General features: G+C 51.4%; 1 protein-coding gene across 1 annotated transcript; it reads right to left on the minus strand.

Moving 5' to 3' along the window:
* Window positions 1–6,930: 6,930 nt before the first annotated feature.
* UTP11 (UTP11 small subunit processome component) lies at window positions 6,931–16,199 on the minus strand. The gene is made up of 8 exons (XM_077838005.1): window positions 16,041–16,199; window positions 14,850–14,911; window positions 13,668–13,770; window positions 11,960–12,073; window positions 10,853–10,946; window positions 10,360–10,490; window positions 7,839–7,949; window positions 6,931–7,215 (listed from the first exon to the last, which is right to left on the minus strand). The coding sequence occupies exons 1-8, from the start codon at window positions 16,176–16,178 to the stop codon at window positions 7,132–7,134; spliced, it is 837 nt and encodes a 278-aa protein (XP_077694131.1). The 5' UTR covers window positions 16,179–16,199; the 3' UTR covers window positions 6,931–7,131.
* Window positions 16,200–16,829: the final 630 nt, after the last annotated feature.

A 16,829-nucleotide genomic window follows, 5' to 3' on the forward strand; every position in this document is an offset into this window, starting at 1 on the left:
GATTGGCCAGATGTCAGAGGCCCAGCCCACACCTGGCTCACAATATACCTGCCTGTGGGTTGGCCAGTTTGGAGCTGGGAGAATCCAAACCACCCTGGGAGCTCAGAGAACTCAGGGTTTTATCGTGCTACATTTAATAACAATTAATCACGGCCCTGTTATGCTCCTGCTGCAAACATTAATTGCCTTGCAGTTGTCAAAGCCAGGACTAGAAACCAAGAGCCCTGCCACTGCTCTGCGACCCTACGCACATTGTGCACCTAAGACTATGAGAAAGGGCTAGGAAGTTTCTGCTGGTCTGGGAAGAGCAGCTGGTCTGGAAGCAGTGTGTTCTATCAGATCAGTGTCTGGGCCACACTCAGAACCCCTGGAAGGCCCTCAGCAATGCACTTCACCAGCCAGCGCTTGTTCCTACCTATGATTTCAATGGCCATAGCCTTTGAACGGCTAACAACAGCCCAGCCCCAGTGGGCTATTTCCGAGTGAGCAACACAGGAGCTGCCTGTGCACAATCCTGTAAGGCCCTGAGGCTGGCTGAGGCCTTAATAATGTGCTGTGCTGATTGAATTAATCAATCAGGCCCATGGGGGAAATGCAATTGCTACCTCCCTCCCCACTCCTCAGGCTGTGAGGTGGGGCTGGCAGGGAGGAAGCTGTTAGTACAGCAGCAATCTCAGGACAGGAGCAAGACCCATGTGGACAGACAGATGCTCTTTGGGGGTTAACAGTCTCTGCTGCTATGGCTCCAGCCCCACCATATCTGAGCCTTGCACACATTAATGCTTGTCCTTATTGCCCCCCTTTTACAGAGGGGGAACTGAAGCACAGAGGGATTCAGTGACCTGGCCAAGGTCACTCAGGGAGTCTGTGGCAGAGCCAGGAATTAAACCCACATCTCCTAAACCTCGCTCAGTGTCTTTACCCCAGTGTGGGTTCCTGGCTTTGGGGCAGCAGGGCAGGGCTGCAGCTGAGCTCTGAGACGGTTTCACGGGTAACTAGGATCCTGTTTGGGTCTGGGCTTCTGGTTATATCCCGGGGCAGGGGCTTTGGTGCTGCTGCTGAACCATCGGTCAATGGGGCTATTTCTGAGCAGTGACTGGGAAATCTAGGCCTGACCTGCCATCTGCATCAAGCTCCCTCTGAAAATGATGCCTACAGGAAACTCATCTGATATGCCTATGGACGTCTGACTCTTCGGCTAGTAATATATTGCTGTGGTTGCCTAGAGATAATCCTGCAAACGTTTTAACGTACCCTGCTATTAACTTGTATAGGCCGTCACGATCAATCGAGTTCCTGAGCTTGAACAAGGAATTACATGAAATTGTTATATGGCAGAATATTATTCAGAGCCACCTGAAACCCAAGCGGTTAATCTGGGGGGTATTTTGATATCTGCACTCGGCAAGCTGCAGGGAATCTCCTCACTAAGGAACTTGTTGGTTCAGCCATTGTCCTGATCATTTTAGTAGCAGAGCAGCAAACAGACACTCATCTCCTACCCACAAGGTCCATTTAAGCACCAGCTGGAGGATGCAAGAACCCACTGATTTCCCCCTCTCTACAGCCTACACCAACTCATGGCTGATGGGTCAATGACACCTCTGTCCCAAGTGTGAAATTAACAAAGCCTCGCACAAGGGCATGCAGAGCACATCTGCAGCAGAGAGCTGGCTGCCCTTACACACACACACACACAGCAAAGAGAGAAGATAAAGACAATGAGATGCAAATGGTCATGCTAAAACCCCTCCTTTTTTTTGATAATTGCCCTAAACGTTTTTGTAATTGTGTCTGTGTGCAGGGAGTAGACTGTGGCTTCAGTGACTCCTGAAGGGACATGTGTCATTCATGGCAGGCAGCTGACATCCAGTCTGAATCCATAGGTAAAATGGGGCCCGAGATCTTCTCCAGCAGACACACACCTTTGATTAAGCCAAGCAGCTCGTGGATGTCATTGCTCCAAACACACCAGAAACTGCACTGACTTGGCTATAGAGAAAAAATAAAACTCCTTCCCTTTTCCAGCAGGTGCCCAGCTCCTAATTCTCCTGCTGGCCCCACATGTCTGCACCACAGAGAACAGGCTCCTGGCACCAAGAGGCCGTGTTTAACCTGTGACCGCATTTCCAGTATTTCATTACCTGAATGTTTCTCTTGAAATCGAGCAGTGGCAGCGCTGTGAGACATACAGACACAAAGATGGATGTGCCAAGGAGATAAAGGGACATCACTTTCTTTAGCTCTTTGAAAGTGTGTGTGAAGTTTGTGCTGGTGAAAGATGCTGCGCTGACAACCCAGGAGTTCTCCACTGAGCACAGCCATGCAGGGCAGTGAGCAGGACGCAGGCCTGACATCCAAGGGTGAGGGGGCAGGTGGGTTCACTCTCTAATGCTCATCGAATCCTGAGGCCCTCAGCTGAAGTTGGTAAGTCACATTTCATAGCATGGACACTGGGACCTTGGTGGAGCTCCCCAACTTATTCCTCATTGACCATCAGATGCTAAAAATGTTCACTCACTCCTGCCACATGCTGGATTTGAACTGGTGCCGAGTGTTCAGAGGCTCCATACCACCTTCTCAGCAAAGGAGCTGTTTGAATGTACCCACTGAAGACAGCTATTTCCGTGCTCTAGGAACTTGGAGCCTTCCCATGGAGAAGGGACCTAGAGCCTGCCCTCCTGTGCATCTGCCTTTAGTTTGCAAGGGAGATGCTTGTGCCCTAACCACAGGCAAGAGCCCCCAGGCTGCTGGTGAGCAAGCTGAATGAGGGAGAAGTTCCCTGTGAAAGCACAATTACAAGAGGCACTGCATTCACCCTACAGTCTGTACAGCCGCCAGAGCTCAAATACACTTTCTGTAAAAGAGCAATGTCTGCTCGAAACTCCACAGACCTCCAGCTGAGTGCAATCAGCTCTTCCATCCCTTACTAACCTGCCTTTTATAAGATATTGGGAATAGCTGGATCATTTCCAGGGGTTAGGTGACTAGACCCAAATCAACCTTGACTTGCCAATGGTGAGGTATTTGCCACATGCCTCAGACTTATACACACACTGGACATTCCAAACCCTGCACTGATGAGCCGTTCTAGCTCAGGCTGTGTGTCAACTCAGAATTGCCTTGATTTCTTCCACTGAGGCTTTGAATTTCTGGTTTTCTCTTCCACCCTTTCTAGTATTTGTTGCAACTCAGCTAATTTTACACAAGGATGAAGATTATACTTCTTTATACATTTCAATTTCAGCCCAAAGAAAGCTTCACCCCCAAAGTCACGGATGCGTTACACTGGACTCCCTTCATATTGATGTTAAAGAATAATAATGCATCTTACAATTTAGTCCAACTGATCGTTAAAACAAATTTTCCACTCTGTATTACACATTACACCAGAATTCATTGAAAATGAATTAAAAAAAATCTTATTGACTTTTCACACCTTATGCTTTTTGCATTTTTCTGAATATTGCCAACACCAAGCCCAAACATTCAATATTCAAGCAGATTGCCTTAACAATCAGGAGATGCCTAAAATAAGTGCACTTTGCATTCTGGTTACTGAGACTTGAAAGGTTACATTTCAGGCTTTTCTCCATAGCCAGGAAGAAAATAGCTTTCATCTTTTAAAAAAGTAGAGTCTCTAGTAACCACCTGACTCCAGGAGCTGGAGTCTTAAGGAAAACACCAATTATCATAAGACTCTTGATAAATTTGAGAGTTAGCAACACTGGGAAACCGAGAGTTCAGTTTCTTTTTTGTAAGTGAAAGTGACTGATTTGCTAAATTCTGACACACTAGCCCACTTCTGCCACCATATTGTCTCAGTTGCAAACACTCGAGGGAAAAGTTAATTAAAAAATAACAAAGAGCTGTTTCCCCTGGAATTCTGAACAATCCTGGAAACATTTCTGTTGGGGGAAGTTTTAGAACAGCTGAACCAGAGTTACGCTGACAGCAACTGCCTTCAGCAGAATGGTCAGGCCCTGGAGGACCTTGGAATTGAATACTAAGGTGCTTCATGTTAGAGGCAGCTGGCTCCTCCAGGACCTGCTAAGCTGTTCTCTTGGTCAATGCATAAAACGTGGTACCTCCTAATTCAATTAGACACAGGCAGGTGCCACATTTTCTTGTCTTTGTAAATAAAAAGAAAGCTGATTTGGGTTCCAGTAACTTCCCCCACTATGCACCTTGGAGAACCACCCAGCTTGTGCAAGATGCCTTGCAGAATGCTGTGGCCAAGTGCGAAACGCTGAGTCGAATGCCGTGCGTGGCTCAGCACAATTATGAACTGAGCATGCCACTTGGAGAACGTCCCTAGTGCCAGCTGGGAGTTGAGTGGAGAAGATACAGACAGACATCAGCTTGCTTTATTGCTTCATGTTCTGACAAGTCCCGGCCCCATGCTGCTCTGCATGGCTCTGTTCACTGGCCAAGTATTGCAGTGTGTGTATCACAATCAGGGCTTCATTCAGACATGTACCTATTAGCTGGAATTACACAATGCACAGTGTAGAGAAGGGTGGGAAGCATTAATTGACATTTATAGAGACAAAATGGCAGGAAGTGCTGGACAGCCCTCCCTCCCTGCAGCTGAAAACAGTGGTAATTACAGGACCTGGCCCTGCCTCCCACAGCTTTAAATAACAACCCAGGAGAATGCAAAAACCAGAAAATCCATCACAAATATTTTTTCAAATTCAGAAGTGAATTTCCGTGCGACCATATTTGTGACTGCGCTTGGGCAAAGGGCACAAAATTATTTGCCAAATATTTTATTCCAAAAATATATCAATCGGCTGAACATCATGTTCTGCAACTTTTTATAAATCTACCCCACTTTGCAAATTGGCAGTTTTATCTGAATGACGTGGTACTTTCTGAAAAAGTCACCAACGTTTAGAAATGCTTGGAGAGAGACACAGAATTCCTGAGTTCTGGTCCTGCCCAAGTTTTTAAAAAAGTAACCTGAAGACCTTTATAAAGTATTCTGGCGACTGGTGTCTCGGAGATTAAAGATTAAATTTATTTACCAAGCAGACTGCACTTCTCAATCAAGTCCTGGACATCATACCACACCCAGCAATGCACATCATAGCCAGCGCTGAGTTTTGGGTGGCAGCTGTACCCATCACCTAGTCCTCTCTGCCTCACAGCCCCACTCTGTGGAACACTACTGCCATCTGCTGGCCCCCTTACCTCCACCTCCTTTGTAGGACAAATTCTAGAAAATTATACTTAGTGCTGCAGGCTCATCCATCATTTAAATATTCTTCTGTTTTATTCACATTTGTAAGAAAACTTCTGTGGGCTAATGTTTCCGCTAAATACCAGAATGCTAGATGATCACTAAAGACCCCATTTAAGGAGGGACTTGCATCTGCAGAGTTTAATGTCCTTAGTTTAATCCAATTCTCCCTGTCACTCCAGCAGCCATGCCAGAGTCCATTCATGCTGGGTCTGGAGGGCTGGCGAGAGGGTCACTAGCTCCAGCTACTTATTGATGTAGTCAGTATGTTTTACAATATGCCCTGGTATTGGAGGGGAGGCAGTTTGCTCGAATGGAGACTGTGATGCAGGACTAAGGCAGGAGAAGTCAGGTTCCAAACCTGGCTCTGCTCTTCAACATGGGACACTAGCAAAATTTGCAGTCACCTAAAGTGAGGCACTTTGGCTGGGGTTGTCAAAGGAGCCTAAGGAGTGGGGCGCTCAAATCCCATGGCACTTCAGTCCCTAGGCATCTTCAAAAGCCCAGCCCTAAATCTGTAGGTAGGCATTTTCAAAACAGCCTGGTTCTGAGATACTGAGCGTCTGGAGTTCCGATTTCAGTGGCAGCTGCAGCTCTAGAAGTGGCCAGCTTTTCACTGTGGTGCCTCAATATACAGTCAGAATCCTAACTTCAGGCACCCCACCTCTGAAAATATTGGCCTGACTCCATTTCGCTCTCTGCAGAAGAGAGAGGAGAGTGGCTTATATGCATCACAGGAGTGTTGAGAAGATTCATTTATCTGTACCATGCTTTGATAACATACAGGACTAAATATTAGTAGATATTTTGCAGTCAGCACAGTACAGAGAATTCATATTAGCATTTCTGCCCTGGATTCTGCACACGAAAGCATCACTGAGTAGGAAGATCTGAGGACAGTTATCTGCCTGCCTAGTATTATCTCTACTACACATTTGGACTGAGCAACTGTTGCTGAGTTTTTTCTCCCCCAGTAGTGGCAGACGATTACCTGTTCTGTTTTTTTCCCTCTGAAGCACCTGCCATTGGCCACTGGTGGAAGACAGGATACTGGGATAGATGGACCTTTGGTCTGATGCTGTATGACCGGTCTTATGTAGGTAATTCATCACTTGCTCCTACACCAAAATTTTTTATTCTAGCTTCTTAAGGTATGAATATACATACAGTGCTGCAGCGCCTCAGCTGTACCGAGACAGCTGCACCACTGCAGCGCATCTGGTGAAGACGATCTATACCGATGGGAGAGAGCTCTCCCGTTGGCATCAAATAATCACTTCCACGGGCGGCATAAGCTATGTCAGCAGGAGAAGCTTTCCCGCAGACACAACGCTGTGCACATGAACCCTTATGTCAGTGTAACTTGTCGCTCGGGGGGGTAGAAGAGAGATGCAATGGAACAGAGAAAATAGATGCTTAGAGATTGATCCTAGACTTTTACCGTCTAGAGCACCAGGACAGGAGAGCTGCTCTGGAGCCTTCACCAGACCTAGGCAGATCACCATCCCCTAGCCACAAACTTTACCCCTGTCCCTGGTCAGGGTCCAGTCTCCCCTTTGTTTGTGTATTGTGCACACAAAATGCCTATCAAAAACGTAGTTACAAACTCAGCATCTCTCTCTTGGGGTTTTCACCAAGGTATCTGGACACCTCTTCTGGGGTTTCCAATGTGTAAATACCAAAACTGAACCAGAAATCTTCTTGGATTTATTAAATAGAATGTGTTATAGTTACAAATACCCACAGGGCTTACTTTGACAAAACATTAAACTGCAGTGAAAATAAGCCTGATGCTGACAAAATACCAGCATTCTCCATAAGAAGCAACACATTCGTTATGTCAACTAGATCTACACAAGGACGTCAAAAACTATTTCCCAGAAAAATTAACGTTTCCGTTGGAATTTGAATTTGTAAACAGGTGGGCTATTTATGGTTTCTTTCTTCACCTTCACTTTGTAAGTTTTGTCCTGAAACGAAAACAAACAATTATTTTTTTTCCTATCAAATGATGAGAGAAACGTACCCTATGGGGAGAAAATGGAAGTGCTGGTGGAACTGGAGGTGCAGATTAGCTTCAGTGGTAACTGGGCAATTCCTCATCTTTAGTGGGAGTGGGCAGAAGATATTTTCATTTGCTTTTTCATCTAATTGTGGTGCTAGCCATACAACCCCTTTCTGTGACTGGCAAGTCCCCACTGACACAGGAAATCTCTTTAGAGTCATTGGAATTTTGAGGATCTGTTCCTAATCTAGAGAGACCACAACCTCCTCGTTCCTCCCTTCTGCTACTCCACAGCTCCAGTTTCAAATTTACGCAGCACTTTACAGTAGATTGATCAGGCTACACAGAGAACTGACTCTGCCCTAAATTTATGGAACACAGGCCTGAATGGGTTCAATATCATATAAACAAGTTATCTGTGCTACCATTACAGCAGGAATGTTTCTTGGTAACTTTTATAAGGAGCTACCTGAAATGCTCCACAACAAGTAAGGAAACGTGGACACACACATACACAACCTGTTTTCAGTTCTAAGACCCTCAACAAGTAGAGTCCAAAGAACAAGAGTTAAGTCTTTGTTCCCTCACCAAGAGGTCTTTGCGTGCCTGGATCTTCTGAGCAATAATAAACATCTTCTTTTCACGCTCAATACGCTGTTTCAGGAGGCTGTACTGGTGCTTCCTTTGTTGGGCTAATTTCTGAAGGAGGAAAAGAGCATTTTTCAGTAGAGCAAAAGAACAAGAAAAATATATTCTCTCCCTCAACTCATCCCAGGCTGCCAGGGATCACACTTAGGGTGACTAAGTTTTTGATTAAACAAAAAACCACACAAGTTCCACAAATGAAAAGTTCTATTGAAGTACCCAATACCAATTTTGTGGTTGCTTCCAAAAGGCTCATTGTTTAACACCTTGAGCTGAGATTTCCTTGCACATACCATATTTCTAGCAGGGACCTAAGGGGTTAACACAGGCAAGATAATTAGGACAACAGGCCTCTGGGTCTTCTCCGATGATATGTGGCTGGAATCTTGGTTTCACAGCTCATCCAAAAGTCAATATGCCACAGCAGCAAAGGACCTCCTAGCTTCTTCTTCTTCTTGTCCTTTGTGACTAAAAATGATGCTGACATTTTTACAGCTTGTAGGTATGGTTGTGGCTAAGACCACCAGTGCATGAGTGGCAGTCCTTTCTGAATGAAGGGCAGAGCTTGCTCAGTGCTGAGAAAGAGATTACAGTCTATACCTGCTGAGTCTGCTGCTGTTTACACTCAGCCACTATATGGCTCTTGAGGCACAGAAGCTAATCTTGAACTGGATAACCTTCTAGCACCATACTGGGTTTTAGCTCTGTACTGATTCAGAGCAAAAAGGGTCACCAAGACCAGTTCCTGAAGTCAAGATATTGCTTGGAGACCTCCCAGTCAAACAGTAACCCACCTGATTCTGCTTAACTTGTGAGAGCTGATGGGCTCAAAGCACAAGGTGGCACGGCTGCAGGTGTGACCTCGTTAATATCATTGAACAGGACAGTTCCCAACATGTTTACAATGCGACTAAGTCTTTGGAAGAGGAGAAAACCCATCAGTTGAAACTAGTCCAACCACTTTAACGCCAAGCCAGAGTGAGAGGGCTGGCAGGAGGGAGGGGAGTGGGGAACGTTATCTGACATCTGATTTAAGAAGAACATGCTGCAATCTTATGAGCAATTTTAAACACCTTTATTTTTACCTTATTGCACATACTGACTCAAGCTTACAAGACTGCCCAATATATCCAAACTAATTAGGAGGCATTTATACTGCTAAACCCATGCTTAGCTGCTTCTGAGAGAGCGAGAACTGCTATGAAATTAAAACATCAGGAGCAAAGCTGGTGCTGTATAAGCAATTCAAGCTGGAGAACAGAGGCCTGTGTGAAACATATTTTAAATTAAAGAACAGCTAGGAAATGAGATTTCAGCCTAAATAGCTTCACAGGAAAGAGGAGGAGGCAGAGTACTGGATCACAAACCCCACTGTGTTCAAAGACAGAAAGAAAGAGAATCCAAGTATAACTTTATTAACCAAAAGCCATAGAAATAACAGAGGAGACAAATCTCTGCATATATCCAGGGTATTATGATTGCCAGGTGCAAAGGAGAGGCAGAGTCTGTATATTTGTATCTACTAAAGCCACCCATTTCACAGGAAGCTCCTCTGTATCCCCACTTAGAGCTACAAGATTCTTTTTTTGTTGTTTTTTTGAAGTGCTCAGATGCAGCATTATTACACTTTATATATATAAACAAACAAATGAATGAAGTCTCCCCATACCAGAACTTCTTAAAATCCTGGAATCCCAATAAAACACCATTTCTATAGGGAACAGAGACAGCAGTAAAATACCAAATCTGCACATGGAGTCACCAGTGGTTCTATCTGTACTTCACGCTGTACTTCCCAATAGCACTTTTGGAGTAGATACTGATGGTTGCCTCAGTGGAAGAGAATTAACAGGGCCATAAGAAGAGAGACTCCTAAGAAAAAAGTCCACCATCCGTGCAGGACTTGTAAGATGTAGCACAAATGCTATTAGCATCAATTTAAACTGCCTCTTTTAGGGAGCAAAACTATCAAAAGACAATGAAGCTTCTGCAAGAGACATACTCAGCAGCATAGTGTGCACTCATGCTATGCCACCTTACTACATATGTTCTGCCAATCCATCTCAAGCCTGACATCCAGCACCATTTCTTACTCCTGTTCTGGTAAGGAAAGAATGCCTGTCATGCCCACTGTTTTGCAGTGCAGACAAGTGTCCCTAATTCACCAGGATGTGACTAAACTGCTTTTCTGCTTCTGGTCTTAGGGAAGATTTGACTACAGGATTCCAGATATGAAAGGCTGGCACCATGAGTACGGATGCCAATCAGTCCCTGACTCTTAGTCACTGTGCCCCTCAACCCCTGGTATCACCAACAAAAAGCCTTAGACTATAAAAGCAAACTTGTTCACCCAGAGAACGCTCCAATGGACTCTTCCTAGTGCCCGTTACATTTTTAAAAGTAAAGTGCAGGGACCCCATTTGCTACTGAATGCTAAATCACAAAGGGTGGCAAAAGAGTCTACCTTTAAATGGGCTGGCTGAGTGGCTCCTTTTACTGTTTCCTTCTGCAGGGTTTCAATGGTAGGTCGGTTATACACTCTGTCCACTAGCTCTGGGGATGTGTTCAGGTGAGTTGCAACATCAAATTCTTGAACTAAAACCATTTTTTTAAAAGAATTTAAGATTAGTAACGAGAGTTCAGCAAATTTCTTGGGACAGATTCAGCATTTCATCCAAATATGTGGCTTATACTTGCTAGGAGATGGAGAGTACTAGGTCACTTTTTGCCCTATGCAGGTGTGAGGTCCAGCCCAACTGCTCGAGCAAGTGGGACAATCCATCTCCTTCACTGTTCAATAATGAGCCCCAGAGCCTCAGACAAGTCACCATTTCTGAGACAGGATCCCCCTCAAAGAGAAAGGTGTGAAGGAACAACCACACAATTTTAAAGATTTGGGGACAGCCTAAAGATGCTGAAGGGAAGTTCTTTTTCAATAAATAAAGCCCCAATCTTACCTTCTTTTTTGGTATCAAAAAAGAACACATGCTTGTTTGATTGCTTCCCCTGAGCATCCAGCAGGTGGAGCTCCGATTTCATCCTTTCAATTTTCTGTGGGGAGGAGAAAAAACTTAGCTTTCAGCAGCGGGCAATGCTTCCTTTGTGTCTCAGCAATAAATATTTTCTTAATATCTAAACTCTTCATTCCTATTAATTCTTTTGTAAACAGATAACAACCAGACAATTAGTCCATTGTTTACATTTGTGTCTCTTTGAAACCTTGTCAATTCAAGAAGAATTTAAAGTACTATCCCTCCCCGAACCCCTGGTTAGGTTTGTAATTTTACAATCATTTTCCTATTTTTCTCTCCTGTTTGCTGCATGAGAAAGCCACACAAACAAGAGGAAACTAACCACATAGATCTCAGAGTAGCAGCTGTGTTAGTCTGTCTTCGCAAAAGGAAAAGGAGTACTTGTGGCACCTTAGAGACTAACAAATTTATTTGAGCATAAGCTTTCGTGAGCTACAGCTGAATGCATCCGATGAAGTGAGCTGTAGCTCACGAAAGCTTATGCTCAAATAAATTTGTTAGTCTCTAAGGTGCCAAACTTCTCCTTTTCTTTTAACCACATAGAGGAAAGAATAGAAATGACTATCCTCAAAGTAGTGGCAAAGACACAAAGGCTTTTGTTTCTCTAGTCTCATTACAGAGATCTTAGGTGCTATTGTAACAGCAGATATAACATTTTCAGACAGAACTTGATCTAAATTGACTGCATCCCTTTAAAACTAAACAGTTATTTCAGAATCAATAATTTTCAGTTCACGCTAAACATCAGAAACGAGGCTAAGCATTTAATGTCTAAAATCTACATAATGTTTTACGATAGTTTATCCAGCATACCATGCACTGTCTAAGCAACGGAGCAGTCTAGGACACAGTTTCAATCAAAGACTCCCATATACAACTGAGCTGTATTGACATTTTCTTCTGTCATTTCTGGTATGACTGAAATCTGACATGATCAAACAAATGCCTATCAGCCAATGGAACAAATGAAGTTAAAATGTATTCATTATGAACAAACTGGACGATAATGAGAGGATCAGTAAAGACTATTACCTTAGCCTCTGCCACTCTTTTCATTTCTATATATTTGAGATCCTGTGTCCTCATCACCTTCAGCTGTTCCTGGGTCACCTCTTCCTTTGGCTGCTTAATTACATGAACTCCATCCTAAAAGCAAACAAAGTACATTAACTGCAGAGATGAACACGCTCCTAAAAGTAAGGCCTTGTCTACACCAGTGGTTCTCAAAGCCGGTCCACCGCTTGTTCAGGGAAACTCCTGGAGGGCTGGGCCGGTTTGTTTACCTGCCGCATCCGCAGGTTCGGCCGATTGCGACTCCCATTGCCCGCGGTTCGCTGCTCCAGGCCAATGGGGTCTTGGGAAGCGGCACGGGCCGAGGGATGTGCTGGCCGCTCTTCCTGCAGCCCCCATTGGCCTGGAGGAGGGAACCATGGCCAGTGGGAGCCGCAATCGGCCAAACCTGCGGACGCAGTAGATAAACAAACTGGCCCAGCCCGCCAGGGGCTTTCCCTGAACAAGAGGCGGACCAGCTTTGAGAACCACTGGGCTACACTACAAAGTTGTCTCAGCAAGAGTTATGCCGCTTTACTTAAAGCACTTTAATTAAAATCGCTATTGCATGTCCATACTAGTTCCTTGTGTCAGCAGAGTGCATCCATACTAACAGCTCTTGCATCGACAGAGAGAGAAATGCACTGTGGTAGCTATCCCACTGTGCAACTGGCTGCAGGGTGCTTTGGGAAGGGCTTGAAATGCCTCATGAGGCAGGTATAGCATCACATGATGCAGGTTTCTCAATCCCATCATTCAAGGGGCATCCTAGCAGATTGTCAGTGGCTTTTCAGCTGGATCGTGTGATGGGGGGAGGGGCAGGTGGGGGGGGGGCAGGCTGACTGACCTATCCTGAAGTGGGGGAGGGGAACCCAACACCCCACCCCCGCCCTCTCCCTTGCCAGCCTCCAGCTTTGCTCAGCACAGCCTGCAGTTGTGATTCCCTCCAAGTTTTCCCACAGCCTCCATAGCTTCTGGGAGCAGCATCCCGGGCAGCTCTGCGGGCTCTCTGTGCTGAAGAATGTCAAAGCAGTCCCCCACACCCGCCCAGCCCCAGTCTGCCTGCTGCTGTGTACCTAGCGCAGGGCAGAACAAAAGGCGCATTCCAACGATTTGCTCTTTGCGCACTCAGCTGCAAGATACTTTCCAGAGGGGAGGGGCACATGCCTGCAGATCAAACCAGCGAGCAGAGCGGTCATGGCAGGCATTGTGGGATACTGGCGGAAGCCAGTTCCGTCGACAAAACAAACAGCAGTGTCTACACTGACGCTTTACTGCTTTAACTTTACAGCAAAAGGCTTTATGCATCTTGTTGAGGTGGTTTTGTCAGCAAAACGGCAGAGTTTTGCCACCAAAAGTAGCTTTGTAGTGTGTACACCTCCCCTGTTTTGCCAACAAAAGCTGCCTTTTGCCAACAAAACTTTGTAGACAAGGCCTAAGCTACTAGGGCAGAGGAAGAGCCCTTCAATGCCCTACTCTTCTAATAAAGACTCCAGAGGGTAAAATGAGCATCTCCCCTGATATCAGGAGCAGGCCACTCTACAGCCAGCCACAGTGGGTACCCGGCTATTTAATCATATATAATAATTTTTTTTATGGGGTGGGGTGAAGAGGCAGAAGAAACCCAGCCATTCATTACTCAAAGCAGAATAAGGCCACCCTGTCTGAATACAACAAACCAGATTCTCACCTGGAGGTGCACACGGGTCATTTTAAAATAAAACTCATCAGGATTTTTCTCCAGGGCTTTCTTGCGAAGCGCTTTGAGCACATTCTGTTTCTTGTGATAGTCACTGAAAAACAAGACAGTATGTTTGACACCACCTGCATTCACGTGGGCACACCCACCAAATGAACACTCAATAACGATGCTAAATCCTCAAGAGCCTTGCAGCAGCACAAAAGACATTTAAACAGAAGGAGAAATCCACAGACCATTTATCCCCTGGATTTATTCCTTTCTCCAAGCTGCCCGCATGATCCTCTCCACCTGTTCAGGGCTACAGTCCGAGCTGCGCTCACTCATCCCGCCCGCCAGTCTCAGGGAGAGCAGAGCCCGCAGACCTGCAAGAAGCTCGCCACCGAGGAAAGGGGTTTGGGTTTGTTTTTAAGGTTGGTGGTCGCCACTGTAAGCGTGGGCTCTGCTCCACCCAGGGCTCCGCTCTCAACACCAGACACGCCAGCGTTCACACGGAACCTGCCGGTCCCACCACGCCCAGGAGGATGCCCGGAGGAGTAAAGCCAAGCCCCCGCCGACCCGGCCGCAGGCGCAGGGCCCCAGGGAAGTCGGGGGCGGCAGGAAACCCCGAACAAGGCGACCTCCGCTCCGGCTGCACCGCGCACTGACTGCGGGGCCGGGGCCGCGGTCAGCTCCCGGGGACCCCCCCCCCCGCCCCGGAGACCTCCGCCCCCCCGGGGACCCCGCCCCGGGGAACCCCCCCCAGCCCCGGGGACCCCGCCCCGCGCCCCCTGGGGACCCCGCCCCGGGGAACCCCCCCCACCCCGGGACCCCCGGGGACCCCGCCCCGGAGACCTCCGCCCCCCCCGGGGAACCCCCCCCCGCCCCGGGACCCCCCCGGGGACCCCGCCCCGCCCCGGGGAACCCCCCCGCCCCGGGACCCCCCGGGGACCCCGCCCCGCCCCGGGGAACCCCCCCCGCCCCGGGACCCCCCGGGGACCCCGCCCCGCCCCGGGGAACCCCCCCGCCCCGGGACCCCCCGGGGACCCCGCCCCGCCCCGGGGAACCCCCCCGCCCCGGGACCCCCCGGGGACCCCGCCCCGCCCCGGGGAACCCCCCCGCCCCGGGGAACCCCGGGGACCCCGCCCCGCCCCGGGGAACGCCCCCGCCCGAGCCGGGCGCGGCGGGACTCACTCGGCGCGGCGCTTGTAATCCTCCTTCTTCTCCAGCAGGCCCAGCTGCCTGCGGGACCGGGGCTGGAAAAGCGAGACACGGGGCTGAGCGAGGCGCTGCCGGCGGGGCCCCGGGGGAGGCTCCCGGGTAGAAGGGACGCGGGAGGGGGCGGCCCCTGCCTCGCGCGCGGCGGGCTCGGGGGGAGGAGGGGGGGCCCCTGCCTCGCGCGCGGCGGGCTCGGGGGGAGGGGAGGGGGGGCGGCCCCTGCCTCGCGCGCGGCGGGCTCGGGGGGAGGGGAGGGGGGGGCGGCCCCTGCCTCGCGCGCGGCGGGCTCGGGGGGAGGGGAGGGGGGGGCGGCCCCTGCCTCGCGCGCGGCGGGCTCGGGGGGAGGGGGCGGCCCCTGCCTCGCGCGCGGCGGGCTCGGGGGGGGGGGGCGGCCCCTGCCTCGCGCGCGGCGGGCTCGGGGGGGGGGGCGGCCCCTGCCTCGCGCGCGGCGGGCTCGGGGGGGGGGGCGGCCCCTGCCTCGCGCGCGGCGGGCTCGGGGGGGGGGGCGGCCCCTGCCTCGCGCGCGGCGGGCTCGGGGGGGGGGGGGGCGGCCCCTGCCTCGCGCGCGGCGGGCTCGGGGGGGGGGGGCGGCCCCTGCCTCGCGCGCGGCGGGCTCGGGGGGGGGGGGGGGCGGCCCCTGCCTCGCGCGCGGCGGGCTCGGGGGGGGGGGGGGGCGGCCCCTGCCTCGCGCGCGGCGGGCTCGGGGGGGGGGGGGGCGGCCCCTGCCTCGCGCGCGGCGGGCTCGGGGGGGGGGGCGGCCCCTGCCTCGCGCGCGGCGGGCTCGGGGGGGGGGGGGCGGCCCCTGCCTCGCGCGCGGCGGGCTCGGGGGGGGGGGGGCGGCCCCTGCCTCGCGCGCGGCGGGCTCGGGGGGGGGGGGGCGGCCCCTGCCTCGCGCGCGGCGGGCTCGGGGGGGGGGGGGCGGCCCCTGCCTCGCGCGCGGCGGGCTCGGGGGGGGGGGGCGGCCCCTGCCTCGCGCGCGGCGGGCTCGGGGGGGGGGGGCGGCCCCTGCCTCGCGCGCGGCGGGCTCGGGGGGGGGGGGCGGCCCCTGCCTCGCGCGCGGCGGGCTCGGGGGGGGGGGGCGGCCCCTGCCTCGCGCGCGGCGGGCTCGGGGGGGGGGCGGGGCGCGGGGGCCTCACAAGGGCCCGACGCGGCGTCTCGCGGCCTCACCTGTCCCCGCTCCCGGTGCTCCCGCTGCCCGGCCTTGGCCGCTTTCCTGAAGGCGGCCGTCATGGCGCAGGCTGCGGGGGCTCGGCCGGATCGGGCTGGGGCCGGCGCCGGCGCCGCTCCCGGAAGCGCCCTCAGCATCCGGGGAAGGGAGGTGCCCGCTGCGCCCCCGCAGCTTCCACCGGGCCCCAGCCCCGGCGCGGCCTCCCGGCGCGTTATCCCAGAAAACGTCAACTGAGGCGCGGCGGTCCGGGGGTGCAGAGATGCCCAGAGATGCCCGGGGGTCACGGGGTGCAGAGATGCCCAGAGGTGCCCGGGGGTCACGGGGTGCAGAGATGCCCAGAGGTGCCTGGGGGTGCAGATGGGTCCGGGGGTGCAGAGATGCCCAGAGGTGCCCGGGGGTCACGGGATGCAGAGGTGCCCAGGGGTCACGGGGTGCAGAGATGCCCAGAGGTGCCCGGGGGTCAGGGGGTGCAGAGGTGCCCGGGGGTCAGGGGGTGCAGAGGTGCCCGGGGGTCAGGGGGTGCAGAGGTGCCCGGGGGTCAGGGGTCACGGGGAGCATGGATATCAGGGGGTCAGAGGCTCCAGGGACACCTGCGGGTCAGGGGTCACAGGGAACAGAGACTCCCAGGAGTCAGGGGGTTGCTGGGGTCAGAGGCTCAAGGGCAGCATAGTTGAGAGGGGTAAAAGGGATCACAGGGCTCAAATGCCCTTTGCCTTCCTGTCCTGTATCACTGGACTGGGGTGGCCTTGGCTCCCTCCCCCCACATCCAGCCTCCTTGGGTGCTCTGC

Source organism: Eretmochelys imbricata, chromosome 19, assembly GCF_965152235.1.
Source record: "Eretmochelys imbricata isolate rEreImb1 chromosome 19, rEreImb1.hap1, whole genome shotgun sequence".
Lineage (NCBI taxonomy): Eukaryota > Metazoa > Chordata > Testudines > Cheloniidae > Eretmochelys > Eretmochelys imbricata.